At 38.5% G+C, this 13,576-nt stretch overlaps 1 protein-coding gene across 1 annotated transcript; it reads left to right on the forward strand.

The window, feature by feature from the left end:
- Positions 1-243: 243 nt before the first annotated feature.
- Positions 244-12,265, forward strand: LOC100150142 (4-galactosyl-N-acetylglucosaminide 3-alpha-L-fucosyltransferase 9-like). The gene is made up of 2 exons (XM_087245205.1): positions 244-338; positions 10,576-12,265. The coding sequence occupies exons 1-2, from the start codon at positions 332-334 to the stop codon at positions 11,655-11,657; spliced, it is 1,089 nt and encodes a 362-aa protein (XP_087101331.1). The 5' UTR covers positions 244-331; the 3' UTR covers positions 11,658-12,265.
- Positions 12,266-13,576: the final 1,311 nt, after the last annotated feature.

The following is a 13,576-nucleotide window of genomic DNA, read 5'->3' on the forward strand; positions in this document are numbered from 1 at the left end:
CCGGTTATATCTTATCAGATCTAAAAACTCATAGTTATTTATGTTTTGCTACATTTTATTTGTATGATTTCAACTATTTTTATAATTTAATGAAATCATAGTGCTGCCACACTTATTAGAAATAGCTTATTGCTCTCTTAAAATGTTATGTAGATATCAGGTTGTATTATTGTACAGTTTTTTTTTTTTTTTTTTAAACCACCCTGTGGTTTAAGAACCACCCATAAAACACATATAAGCAGCATTTTCTCTTTTTCAGAAAAGGCTAAATCTTTTGTTCCTCATTGTTTCAATAATCTTTACTGGACTGAGTTATATTCCAACCACGACCATGTCAAGTAAGTTTGCATACTGATTTTACTTTCTTATGCTTGTTTTTAATTTAAACTTAAATGTAAAAATTTAAATCTGCTAATACTTTCAGTTAAAGTAAATCCAGCTGAGCTTGACGGATCATTTATAAATCATGTTGTACATTATTCAGCTATTGTGTTACTTCCTGAAAGCATATTTATCCACATATACTTAAAATGCCATCCTTTCTCACTGATATTTTCTGGTTATTATCAAAGTTATAACAAAACTGCATATGTTGATAAGCCATTTCATTATTAATTTATATTAATAAATTATGTTGGTCGTCTTTTGTTTTGGGGAAACATGTTTATATCTTGTAAAGCTTCTTAAAGACAGAACTGAAAATAAACAAGCTTTATATTTGAACTTGAAACAAAAAGGTTTTGCCCCTACTCCTACTGCGTTGTCTATATTTTGTGTGTGTGTGTGTGTGTGTGTGTGTGTGTGTGTGTGTGTGTTAGTGCATGTTTTTAGTATTTGTAATTGTTGAATAGAAGTTGTGTATATGCATGGATGCTCAAATGTGAGTAACATCCACACAGCAGACCTTTATTACACAGATAAAGTGAAAGCAGGCTGAGCACATTATAAAATATCTGAACTGTTGTTTAGGTCATTCTAAAACGCCTTACTTTTTAAATATTAGTGTTATTATATTATTGATGACCTTCACAATCAAGAGTGTCTGTGCTTTGCGCCTAATATCTTCAAATGACACTGCGCGTTCACTGCGTGTCAGGATTGCCTTGTCATTTATTAGATGAAGAAAAGATTGAAGCAGCTTCTTCTACTGCAGCAAATTCAGTTTTTAACGGATATTTGGCTCCAGTTAATCAGGAAGTGACGATTTTGTTCGGTTTGTTGGATGCAAACGCTGCTTTATTTGCACAACTTTTATGTGATATACCAGTTTTGCGCATAAAGTTCATTTGCATTTTTGAAAGGAAACATAGCAAGTGATGTATCTGTGCACTTCACCTTATAAAAATGCATTTGCCCTGTATTCAAATCTCTCAACCCTAGAAATGACTTTTCTTCACTTCCTTGTTACATGGAATTCAGTTAGAGCAGGTATAGCAGCTGCATATATATATATATATATATATATATATATATATATATATATATATATATATATATCAGTGCGATAACAGTGCAATATGGCTGTATATCGGCACTGGTGGGGGCACTAAGGCAACGCATGCCTCCCACCAGTGCCGATATAGAGCAATATCACACTGGTACTCGTGTGTGTTTGTGTGTGTGTGTGTGTGTGTGTGTGTGTGTGTGTGTATATACAGTTGAAGTCAAAATTTTTAGCCCCCTTTTTGAAATTCTTTTTCTTTTTTAAATATTTTTTCAAATAATGTTTAACAAAGCAAAGAAATATTTACAGTATGTCTGAATGGAATTGACTGAAATGATCTTTGGCTGTGGTATCCCAAACTGATAGAATACAGAGTGAAGCCTTGACAGAGTTTATGGTCATCATGTAGTTGTTTACCAAAGACTTACCAATAGGGCGCTTTAGTATATTTAATTTGTTTATTTATTTTTTATTTTTTTGTTAAGGTTGTTAATGACCCTGCAGTGTTTAAGGAGCGACATCATTTATTTAATCATATGTTACAGAAATCTTGATGTTGTTGATCATGTTATTTCACTAATTTTCCTGTTTGACTCTTCTGTATAGTTACACTGTATTTTAGGTCGATTTGGAACTATACTCTCATTCTGCCATTGGTCTTAGTACATGACTCTTAGTACATGAAAGAATCTAGCTTTAAATAGGAAAATTGTCAAAACCATCAAAATGCTAATAGTCTAATCCAATTCCAAAATGTATGCTAAGCTAAGCTAAACATGCTCCCACCAGAGCTGGAGAATGGCCGAATGAATTCAAAAAGTGTTAAAACTCAACTCTTTACAACTAGGGCACTTAAAGAAATGAACTTTTTTTCCAAAAAAAGTCATGTGTACCTTTATGACATTTCTGTGAAGTACAAAAGCAATAAAGGAAGTTCAAGATGATTTCCTTTTAGATTAAGCTCTGTTCGTGTGAGGGAGCAAAGATGTGAAAGATAAAGTAAAGTTCCCACGAAACAAGTTTCAGGTTGAAGTTTGCAGGTTGAACAACATTGTTGAGATCAACCATGTTAAATGATGGAAAACTCAAATAAATAAATATTGTTTTGATGGTCTACAGAACAAACCATAGGTATACGATAACTTGTCTAATTACCCTGCCTAATTAACTTAATTAACCCAGTGAAGCCTTTAAATGTCACTTTAAGCTGTATAGCAGGCCCGGCCCCAAGCAATTTGGCGCCCTAGGCAAGATTTCAGGTGGCGCCCCGTCGCATCGCAGTACATTCATATATATATATAAAAAACTAAATTGCTTTGTCTTGGACATTCTTTTATTTAAATTAAGCAATTGCACATTTAAAATACCTAGAAAGAAGGATTTGCACCGATGGGACTGAGAAACCTCAGCAGCGCATCTGAAGACAGAAGAGGAGAGTGCGACACCTGTCTAGTAATAAACACGTGATTTCAAAAATAAAATAAGTATGTAGACTACCTTATAATACACTATGTACTTTTTCTGATATAAAATTATATTAGTAATTCATATAAGTAACAATTAAAATTTTATTGTCATTACAGTGAAATGCTAGTTAGCAGAATGCAAAAAAGTTAGTAAATTGCAGCATAATATACCATGTGGTAATGCTAAGCTATGCTCTAAAAACAATGATGTGCACTTTAACACTGATGTAAAGTTTTTGATAAATGCACTTTATACACTATGAACTGTAACACAACAAAAGCTTACGACTATGGTTAAAATCAAGAGCATTTTGATTGACTACTACAAGCTGGGAAAACATCAGATAACCATGCCAATGCAATTAACGTTATAACGCCTAATGCTGCTGAAAAGATCTAATATTTACACATTTGCCTGAGAAAGGAATGATGGGAGTAGTTACATTACAGTTACTATTTTCCATAACATGCCCTTCCATAACATAAGCTGACGTTAAAACTAACAGATAGAGCTAGCTATTTATTGATTAGCAAACCATATTATGCCATACCAGTCAACACTGGGATGTAAAAATTTGGGACATCAATTAGCTTTAAAAAGAAGACATAGCAAACATTAGAAAATATTATCAATAACATTAAATATGTTGCCTTTTAAAATCAATGGCCTATACAGAAAATAAATCAAGTTACAAAATCCCATTCACTTTTTACTGTATTTAAATATTGATTAGCATTACTACAGTTATTTAGTGAAGAGCAGCAATCTCTCATTTTGTTTTTTGATAACAGAGGTGTCACTGTAAAAATGCATAGATCTATAGGCTAATGAAAGCATTAGTTTAGTAACTGTTTGTGCTCATTTAAGAAAAAAAAATGTTGGGTTTAAAATAATACAAGCAGAACAAACATGTTTACATATTATTAAATGTATGTGTCTGTTTAAACGCACCTAAATCCCCAAAGAATGCCAAACTTTCGCTCCTCTTTAAATTGCGTGTACAGAAGCGGAACAGTTTATCATACAGAGCACGTCCAGTAGTCAGACTTCAAGCATACACTGATTAAGGGGTTGCGTCGATCGACTCACAGCTTTAACGGGAAAAAAGTGAATTCAGACATTTTAAGTACATTTTAATGTACTTTCAAGCCAAACTAAAGCGAAAGCACAATTCTCTTGAACAGCTCTTGCAATTATATCACATTAGAGATCGGCTCTGTTTTGACGGTACTTTCACTATTCATAGAAAGTTTAAACATACGGGGCAACCACGGGGAAATACTTAAACGTGATGATAGTGGGGAAAACCGCGGAGTTGACAAGTATGTGTCAAGCTAATTAATGGCGTTATCGATCACGGATACAGTAAAATAATCATCTTTGTCGTAACATTACCTCTGTCTTTGTCACGTTTTTCCTCATCTTCTTTTCTTTTTTTGCCTCCCCTGCGCACTAGACAGTTTGGGACGTTTTGACATATTAGGCATGTTGAACCATCAAAAAAAAAATGAACACCGTAGCAGGTACAGTCTAATTATTCGGAGGGGGGTGTCTTAGGCGAGTAGGTTTTATTATTATAATACTACTACTACTTAGAAAGCTATGCACTATGCAGTTAAATTAATGTGGGTTTATTCTTTTCTAAAGTCATACCAACTAGTTTTAAGTATAGTGGAAGTTACTTTTTTTTTTCTTCCCCCATTTCTGGCACCCCCCTGGACGTACTGCCCCTTAGCATTTGCCTATACTGCCTATGCCACGGGCCGGCCCTGCTGTATAAAAGTGTCTTGAAAAATATCTAGTAAAATATTATTTACTGTCATCATTGCAAAGATAAAATAATACATACATATATTATTTCCTTTGGAATGGCAGTTACACTTCGGATCCTATAAGTGGATTTATCCACGTATGGGGATTTCGTTCAGAAAGCCAATGGTCTGACAGAGTATGTAAACGGGCCATTGAAATGCCAAGTGAATTGGCAGCATAAAGGCACAGCAAAAGCAAGAAGACAGATAGCTGGGCTTCTCTCTTGCCTGGCGTTCTTTGGGTCTGGTCCTCCAGAGCGGTGCGTATAAAGTTGCAAATTTCACAAAAAGAGCAACACAGTCGTGCAGCACGTCCTTTTTAGGATGGAGCTCCGACCGTGCATTTCTGGACGCAATGGCCTCCTGTCCCTGGATGATGGGTACGAGCACTGCGTTGCATGTCTGGGGGTCCTGCATGTTAATGCAGCACTCACGGGCAGTTCATGTCTTCATTGCGATGCCATGTCTGTTGCGCAGTTAAGATCGCAGCTAGCCCTTGCAAAAGGGCGAACCACCCCAGCTGTCCCCTGCACTGCAGCGGGCACTCGGGCAGGTCTAAGGGTTCCAGTTAGAGATTATCCTTCGCCTCCGGGGCCGCGGACCTCCCGCTCCTCCAAGCGCTTCATCCAAGCTTCGAGCGAAGAAAGTGATCCATCTAACCAGATGGTAGCCCTTACAATCGATGACACTGGGGACCAGACGTCCACTGCTGCATGGGAGGCTGTTCATTGTCCAATGAGGATCCAGACCCGCATGCCCCCTCCAGGCAGTTGAGCGCTGTCAAAATGGATCCTGAAACGGACATGTTAGCCATGGTTTCTCGGGCTGCTTCAGCCGTGGGGTTGAGATGGTTATCCCCCAGCTCTGCAGCCGGACCGACTAGATGGGTGCTATGTAAAGGACAAGAGGGCCAAGCCTTTGAAGGCTCTCGTCCCCTTCTTTCCGGAGTTGCACACTTGCGCAGTCTTGGAGGGCACCTTTTTCTGCCCGTTCTGCATTTCCCTCCGCCCTCACCACTCTTGATGTTGGAGCAGCCAGGGTGTATGAGTCGATTCCTCAGGTCAAGGGCAGCATTGCGGTCAATCTTTGTCTGCGTGGCGCCTCTTCTTGGCAGGGTCTGCCTCGTCTCCCATCCAAAGCCTTCAGGTTATCTGCCTCCCTCGGAGCCAGAGCTTACAAAGCTGCAGGCCAGGCTTCTTCTGCCTTGCACACTATGGCCACCTACCAGCGCTACCAAGCGCAGGCGCTGGCCCAGCTGCACGAGGGTGGGTCCGATCCAAGCTTGCTTTGCGACCTCTGCATCGCAACCGAGTATGCTCTTCGGACCACTAAGTACACTGCTTGTGCATTGGGGAGGACGATGTCCACATTAGTGGTCCTCGAGCACCACCTCTGGCTAAACCTGGCATATATAATATATGTGTCAAAAAAGTCTGCTTTCTTGACTTCCCCATATCCCAGGCTTGCCTGTTCGGTGATCACCCAGGAATTCAAGGCGGTGAGAGAGCAGTCTGATGTAATGTCATCTATCGGCAGGACCACAAGCCCGCTCCACCCGCCGAGCCATCCACATCTGCTGCTCCTCGCGGAAGGTGCCTGCCTACGAGAGCTGCCCTGCCCCCACCAGCACCTCCGGTGAAGCGAGCGTGTCAAGCACCTCGAAAGCAGGTAGCCCTCCTACCTAGTGTGCCGTTAAGTCCAGTAATGTACCGCGAAGCGTACCTGAGACAGGTCATCCGGAAAAGATGGAATTTGCTCTTTCCCCGCTGGAGAGCCGGGCCCCATTTCCAATGGTACTTTTCACTGCCACACAAACATCAATGAAAGAGCACTTTTCCACTTCCCCGGATGTGGCAGCCCAAACTCTGCCAGCCTGGGACGCTATGCTTCAGGTGTGCATTTCGTCAGTGGCTCACAGGCGCTGGGAGGGAGCTTGGGTGCGAGGTGAGAGTGCTCGTGACCCTCACGCTTCCCGGATCAGCACACCCACTTTTGCAAAGGTTTGCAAAGTCGAGCTTGGCAATACAAAGTCCTCCCCTTCGAGCTCTCTCTGTCTCTGCAGTTGATTATGCACAGAGAGGTGCTCTGGCACCTACACCCATTGGGGCTTCAGGTCAACCGAGAAAAGAGCAAACTCGCCCCCGTGCAGAGGATCTCTTTTCTTGGGCTGGAGCTGGACTCATTCACCATGACAGCGCGCCTCTCCAGAGAGCGCGCTCAGCTAATGCTGAACTGTCTGAGAGAGTTTGACCGCAAAATAGTGGTCCCACTGAAATTATTTCAGAGGCTCCTGGGGCATATGGCATCCGCAGCCGTTGTCACGCCTATCGGATTACTCCATATAAGACCACTACAGCACTGGCTTCACAATCGAGTCCCCAGATGAGCATGGCACGCGGGCACATACCAAGTCACTGTTACTGTGCTGTGTTGCCGTTCAATCAGCCCTTGGAACGACCCCTCTTTTCCACAGGCTGGAGTGCCTCTAGGACAGGCGTCCAGTCATGTTGTTGTTTCAACAGATGCTTCCAGCATGGGCTGGGGGGGCTGTGTGTTGCGGGCATGCAGCTGTGGGCCTGTGGAAAGGAACCCAGTTGCGTTGAAATATCAATCGCCTCGAGTTGTTGGCAGTGTTCCTCGCTCTCCACCGTTTTTTTTTTTTTTTCCGGTGCTGGAGCAACAGCACTGGCTGGTCAGGACGGACAGCACGGAGGCGGTGGCATATATCAACTGCATGGGGGGTATTCGCTTTTGACGCATGTCTCAGCTCGCCCACCGTCTGCTCTTCCGGAGTCAACCGGACCTGGATGTCAGAGCTCTCCTGAATGGCAGCCCTCCCCTGGCACATTCCTTTGAGAGAGGACCTACTCTCTCAGGGACAGTGAGAGATCTGGCACCCTCGCCTCGATATTTGGAACCTCCACGAGTGGACCTTAGACGAGAAGAAGACTTAGGTAACCTACCGACTGTGGTGATTAATACCATCACTCAGGCTAGAGCCCCCTCCTCGAGCGCGCCTACGCCCTGAAGTGGAGTCTATTCACTGATTTTTTTTTTTTCACTGAACTTGCCAGATCTGCGTTGTGCTTTCTTTCCTCCAAGATAAGCTGGAGAGCAGGCTGTCACCCTCCACACTCAAGGTTACTTGGCTGCCATCTCCACTCATCAAGATGTGGTAGTTGTCATCACCGTGGAAAGGCATAACCTCATCATCCGGTTCCTCAGAAGTGCTAGGCGAATTAATTCATCCCGCCCCCCACTCATGCCCTCTTGGGATCTCGCCCTCGTTCTCACTAGCCTGCGTCAGATCCCTTCGAACCTCAACTCAGTATCTTTAAGATTTTTTTCAGCAGGGAAGTGCCCTATCGAAACAGAGGACCCACTGGATAGTGGATGCCATCTCCCTCGCTTACCAGAGCCAGGGCGAGCCGTGACATCTGACATCTGACATCTGTAGAGCTGCGGGCTGGGTGACACCTAGTACATTGGCAAGGTTTTACAATCTGTGAGTGGAGCTGGTTTCCTCAAGGGTATTAGGTAACCCTTGTTGATTGAGGAAACAACTCGCTAAGGTGTTAAAACACGCTTGCTGCGCCATTCTCCCTAACACGGGGATACGTGCGCTAATTCACTCTGTTAGTAAAGTTCCCCTCTTAGGTGAGCCTTGCAGATTCCTCCGAGGCCCCCAGCACTGACTCAGCGGAGGAGTCACTCGCTTGCCCACTACGTTGTAGGTCTGCCCTCTGGTCAGCCCGCATTTTGGGTATAGGTGCCCGCTATGCGTAATCCCCACTAGGCAATCGCATATGCTTATTCAGCCACAGTGCAATCCCCCCTCACAGGCGAACCCGTGTCTTCCCTCTCCGCTAACCATCTTATTATACAGGTATGTGTACTCCCCCTTCTCAGGGTTAGTCCATATATTCTGCCATCATATCTCCCCATTGGGTAGCAGGTGGTCTCTGCAGCGTCCTCCCTATCGGGATTGCATGCTTTTCCAACGTACTGTCGTATTAAATTCCTAGAATTATATAGACGCTTGCGGCTCCCGAAAAATATATCTAAATCCGTAAATCTTTTTTGAAGTGGGATAAGTAAGGGCCAGGGATCACATTAGAAGACCACACCTCTCTATGATGCAGGAGTGCTCACGCTATGCCTGGCTATCCTCTCATCGGAGGCGAAGATAAGGTCCAGTCATTATGGCGTTTTTCAGACATTTCCCCATACATGGATTAAATCCACTTATAGCATTGAAGTTCCCTATCCGAAGGGAAACACTCTGGTTACTAACGTAACCCCTCGGGGACCGGATATGCTATATTGCATTGCCATAATGATTGTTACTTAGCTGTAGGTATCAGTCTCTTCAGATTAAAAAGGTTTGTGTCTTCTTGCTTTTATGCTAAATTGATTGCAACAAGCATCAGGTGCGCAAGCTGACGCTGCCAATTCATTTGGCATTTCATTGGCCCGTTTACATACTCTTTCAGACAATTGGCTTTCTGAACCAAATCCCCCATATGTGGATTAAATCCACTTATAGTATTTTTGTTCCCCTCCTCGGGGAACAAGAGTTATGTTAGTAACCAGAGCGTTTATCATGTGATTTTAACACTGTTGTAATAATTAGGTGTTTCTTGAGCAATAATTCAGCATATTAGAATGATTTCTGATGATCACGAGATACAAAAGACTACAGTAAAACAATGATTCTAAAAAATCTTAGCTGTTTTGTATTATTTTTTTTAATAATATAATAATTGTATTAAAAATAATAAATTAAACAATTTTATCATAATTTGATGTGCATTTCAGTAGGTGAGATATCATTACTGATAATTAGGACAGACAAGGTTATAAAATCAGTAAACATTTGTATAAAAAAAATGAGTAAACTCATTTAAAAGGAGACATTCCAAGCATGCAGATGTTTTTCTCATGTAATTGAGGCAAATATTTATGGAGATTCAAACCTTGATTTTCTTGCATGTTTCTCATTCATGTCGACAGAATAGAGAAAGCATTCATCCTGTTTGATATTTTACATCATTGTTTTGTTAGTAATTATTAAATGCTAATATAAATTAAAAATAGACCCTTTGCATTTTTAAAATATGTTTTACTATCACCTGTATGACCATAAATTTTCATGATCATCAATAAACAAATTAATTAAAATGTGCCTGCATGTTTTCCAACCCCAGAGGGTTAATTATTAATAACTAGTTCCTAAAAGGCTGCTCAACCTCAAACTAGATTGTACCTTTAGAATGTTAATAATGTAATAAATTAACAGTAAATAAAATAAATGTTTAAACTGTGGTAACATTAAAGATCCATACATCCATCCCTACATACATTTCTATGTTGTAAATAATTTTGATTAAGTAATCTTATTTGTCCAATGCATTTGAAAAACCATCTGTTTTATTGTTCCAATATAGAAATAATAATACTTACCAAAATTGCAATGCAAAGGAGTTTCTCACTTTCTCTAACAGCAACAATAAAATAGTATACATGTATGTTCATTCATTCAATATAAAGTTTTTTTTCCCATATATATATATATATATATATATATATATATATATATATATATATATATATATATATATATATATATATATGATTGTTTTTTTCTTAAGAATCAATACAACTTTCGCTGGGAATTAGTAACTTCTAAAATGATAGAACTCAGATACTAACCGAGAACTAACTAGTAATGAAAACTAATTAATTTTTAAAATCAGCATGGCCAACACTGCTTGTCAGAACATAAGGAAATGTGCTTTATCCTTTTTGGGGACAATAAAGTAATATTGATTTTCTCTCTCTTTCCCTCCACAGGTCAGAAAACTATATTTTATCCTGTATATTTTGTTCTTATTATCTCTGTTGGTTTCAACATATTTTTAGTATATTCTGGATACCTGACCCTTGATTATAACACATTGGCATATATCACGACTTGTACAACTTTGAAAGAGAAGCCTCTGGAAAACAGCACTATCCTGCTCATATGGTTTTGGCCATCTGGAAGACAATTAGGTCTAAATTCTTGCAGTGCAAAATTTAATATTGATGGCTGTCACTTGACTCTAGATCGAGAGCTTTACGATGATGCTCATGGAGTACTGATAAATCACAGAAACATTAAAAATGACCTGTCAAATTTACCCACAAAGCCACGACCCTTCTTCCAGAAATGGATATGGATGCACTTTGAGTCCCCAGAAAACACAAGACGACTCGACGGTCTGGATAACCTTTTTAATGTGACGCTGAATTACAGACGGGATGCTGATATTGGGCTTCGTGAACAATTTATTCTTAAAAATGAAGACACTGAGGATAAGATTTTCCCACAAGTTCTGGACAAGAAAGACAAATTAGTTTGCTGGATAGTGAGCCACTGGAATGAGAAGCTTGAACGAGTAGCTTATTTTAATGAGCTAAAAAAACACATTGACATTTATGCCCTTGGGAGACATTTTGGGAGCAAAGTAAATAATACACAATACAAGGAAACCCTAACTAGATGCAAGTTCTATCTGTCATTTGAAAACACAAACGTTCACTACGACTACATCACAGAAAAGCTGTTCAATCCTCTCACCTTTGGATCAGTGCCGGTGGCTCTTGGGGCTCCAAGATACATATATGAGAGATTTGTGCCTAAAGATTCTTTCATCCACGTGAAGGATTTCTCCAGCCCTCAGAAACTGGCTGAACACCTGCTGTCACTGGACAAGAATGTTGACGAATACAAAAAGTATTTTCAGTGGAGGAAACACTTTGAAATTAAACTTGTTGACTATCCTGAAGAGCATGCGTGCCGTGCCTGTCAGTATATAAGAGCAAAAAAAGACTACCAGGCTTTTGGAAACCTTAGCAAATGGTACTGGGATGCCATCAATGATGGAATCTAAATGTCAGGGATGTTTTTATGTGTATATTGTTTGGCTTTTGTCAAAATATTAGATAACACATCTGGCCAGCACCATTTTGTAAAAGTTTACAAAAATTCTTAAAGTTATATGTTTTTGACTCTTCTAAATCATATACCATAATATGTTTGCAAATATTTAAAGGTGTAGTTGATTGTCTTTAGAAACATTTTTTGTTTTGTTGGTTGAAAGTCTCTTTACATTCCAAAAGTAATGATTAAAGTAAATGATCTACATGTATTTTTATATTCTGGTTGAGGAATAAAACAAAACAAAAAATATCTATCAAATTAAAAATTTTTCAAGCTGACAATTCCCAACATTCTGATAAGTAGCCTAAACTTTCTGTCAACAATTGGGCATTTGTACATCTGCAGCAGCTCATGCAGATCTGCCATCTAACCATGCGTGCATGGTGCAAGGACAACACCATGGCTGATGTATTTCTTTTAGACAGGTAATGTTGTTTTTTAAAAGTATTTTAGTCACAAAGCTTATGTAGATTGTTTTGCTTTATGACTGGGTTTTATGCACGGAAGAGTTGTCCACTGAAATCTCCTGGTGAAAGATTGATGTGACTATTTTCAATTTCATAAGGGACCTTTTACAGCATCTATAATGTAGATTATTATTTAGTTTAACAACAAGCAATAAGTAAGTAGCACTATTCCATCTAGCCTAACTTTTAAATTTAAATATTTAAGTTGAAATATTTATTATTTTAATAATAAATAATATTATTATTTATTATTATTATAATTATTATTTTAATAATAAATAATAAGTCGTATGAACAGTTTTTGAGAATTATAAACTGTGTATTTACTTTAAATGTAATTTTTTTACTTCAATAATTTTATGAATTTCATCTCTGCTAAAACTTTTTTTTTATTCAGAGATCACAAATGTAAAGTTCCAAAACATCTATTTTACATAAAACTGACTTGATGATAAGTAATGATACAATGATAACTCCAGTAACCAGTTGATTAAATCTCTTTTTGTTATTATCTTTCCACCTCCGTTTAAATTTGTTTGGGCTTATATGTTTCCTTCATTTGAGTGGCAACATTTTCGGAGGGTTCTTATATTTGGCAAAATGTTACAAATCAAACCAATGTCTTTTAAAACTCCTCACAGAATATATTCTGTCATTAAAACATTAAACATTAAGCATTAAAACTTTTTCATATAAATTACAAGTGCTCCATTGGTATAATTGTGTAAAAGAATACATGTGCATTTTTCAATGTTGCAGTTTATTTTTGATTTGTTTTGAAATATCACAAAGTTTAGGAGTTAAATTGATTGTACCCTGGTCTTAGATTTAACGTTAGAAATACCATATTTATTACTGAATTGTTTTTAATATTAGGTAAACTTACTATCTTATCTAAATGGAGAATTAAACCCCTATGAAGTTAGATTTGAATCTTTGAATCTAGACATCTAGAATCTTTGCTTGCGAGTTAAACATTTTTAAACCCATGTATACCAGGGTTAATTTTGTGTCTTTATCAAATAAACATATAAAGTTTTTGACCAAAATAAGCTACATTTTCATAAAAAAGATTTCAAATAAAACAATATTTATATATTTAATAAAAAAACATAGGCCTAATTGATTAAAAATAATAATAATAGTAATTGCACTTCTAAAAATAAACTATTGCAATTTTATGCAGTAACCACCAGATTTTCATTGTGTGCTCATTCATTTTGCTTTCTGTTCTGTCATTTTTATAATTAAATGTTTTTTTTTTTTTTGCAATCTTTTATTTTTTAATTACTTTGAACTCATTTTTTTCTTAAAATTAAATAATTTTGATTGAATAATAAAGAAACAAATCTAGCTCCATAAACCCCAACTTTGGACACTTTTACACAACCCTAAAGTTTAT

This window comes from Danio rerio, chromosome 3 (assembly GCF_052040795.2).
Source record: "Danio rerio strain M-AB ecotype USA chromosome 3, GRCz13ab, whole genome shotgun sequence".
Taxonomy (NCBI): domain Eukaryota; kingdom Metazoa; phylum Chordata; class Actinopteri; order Cypriniformes; family Danionidae; genus Danio; species Danio rerio.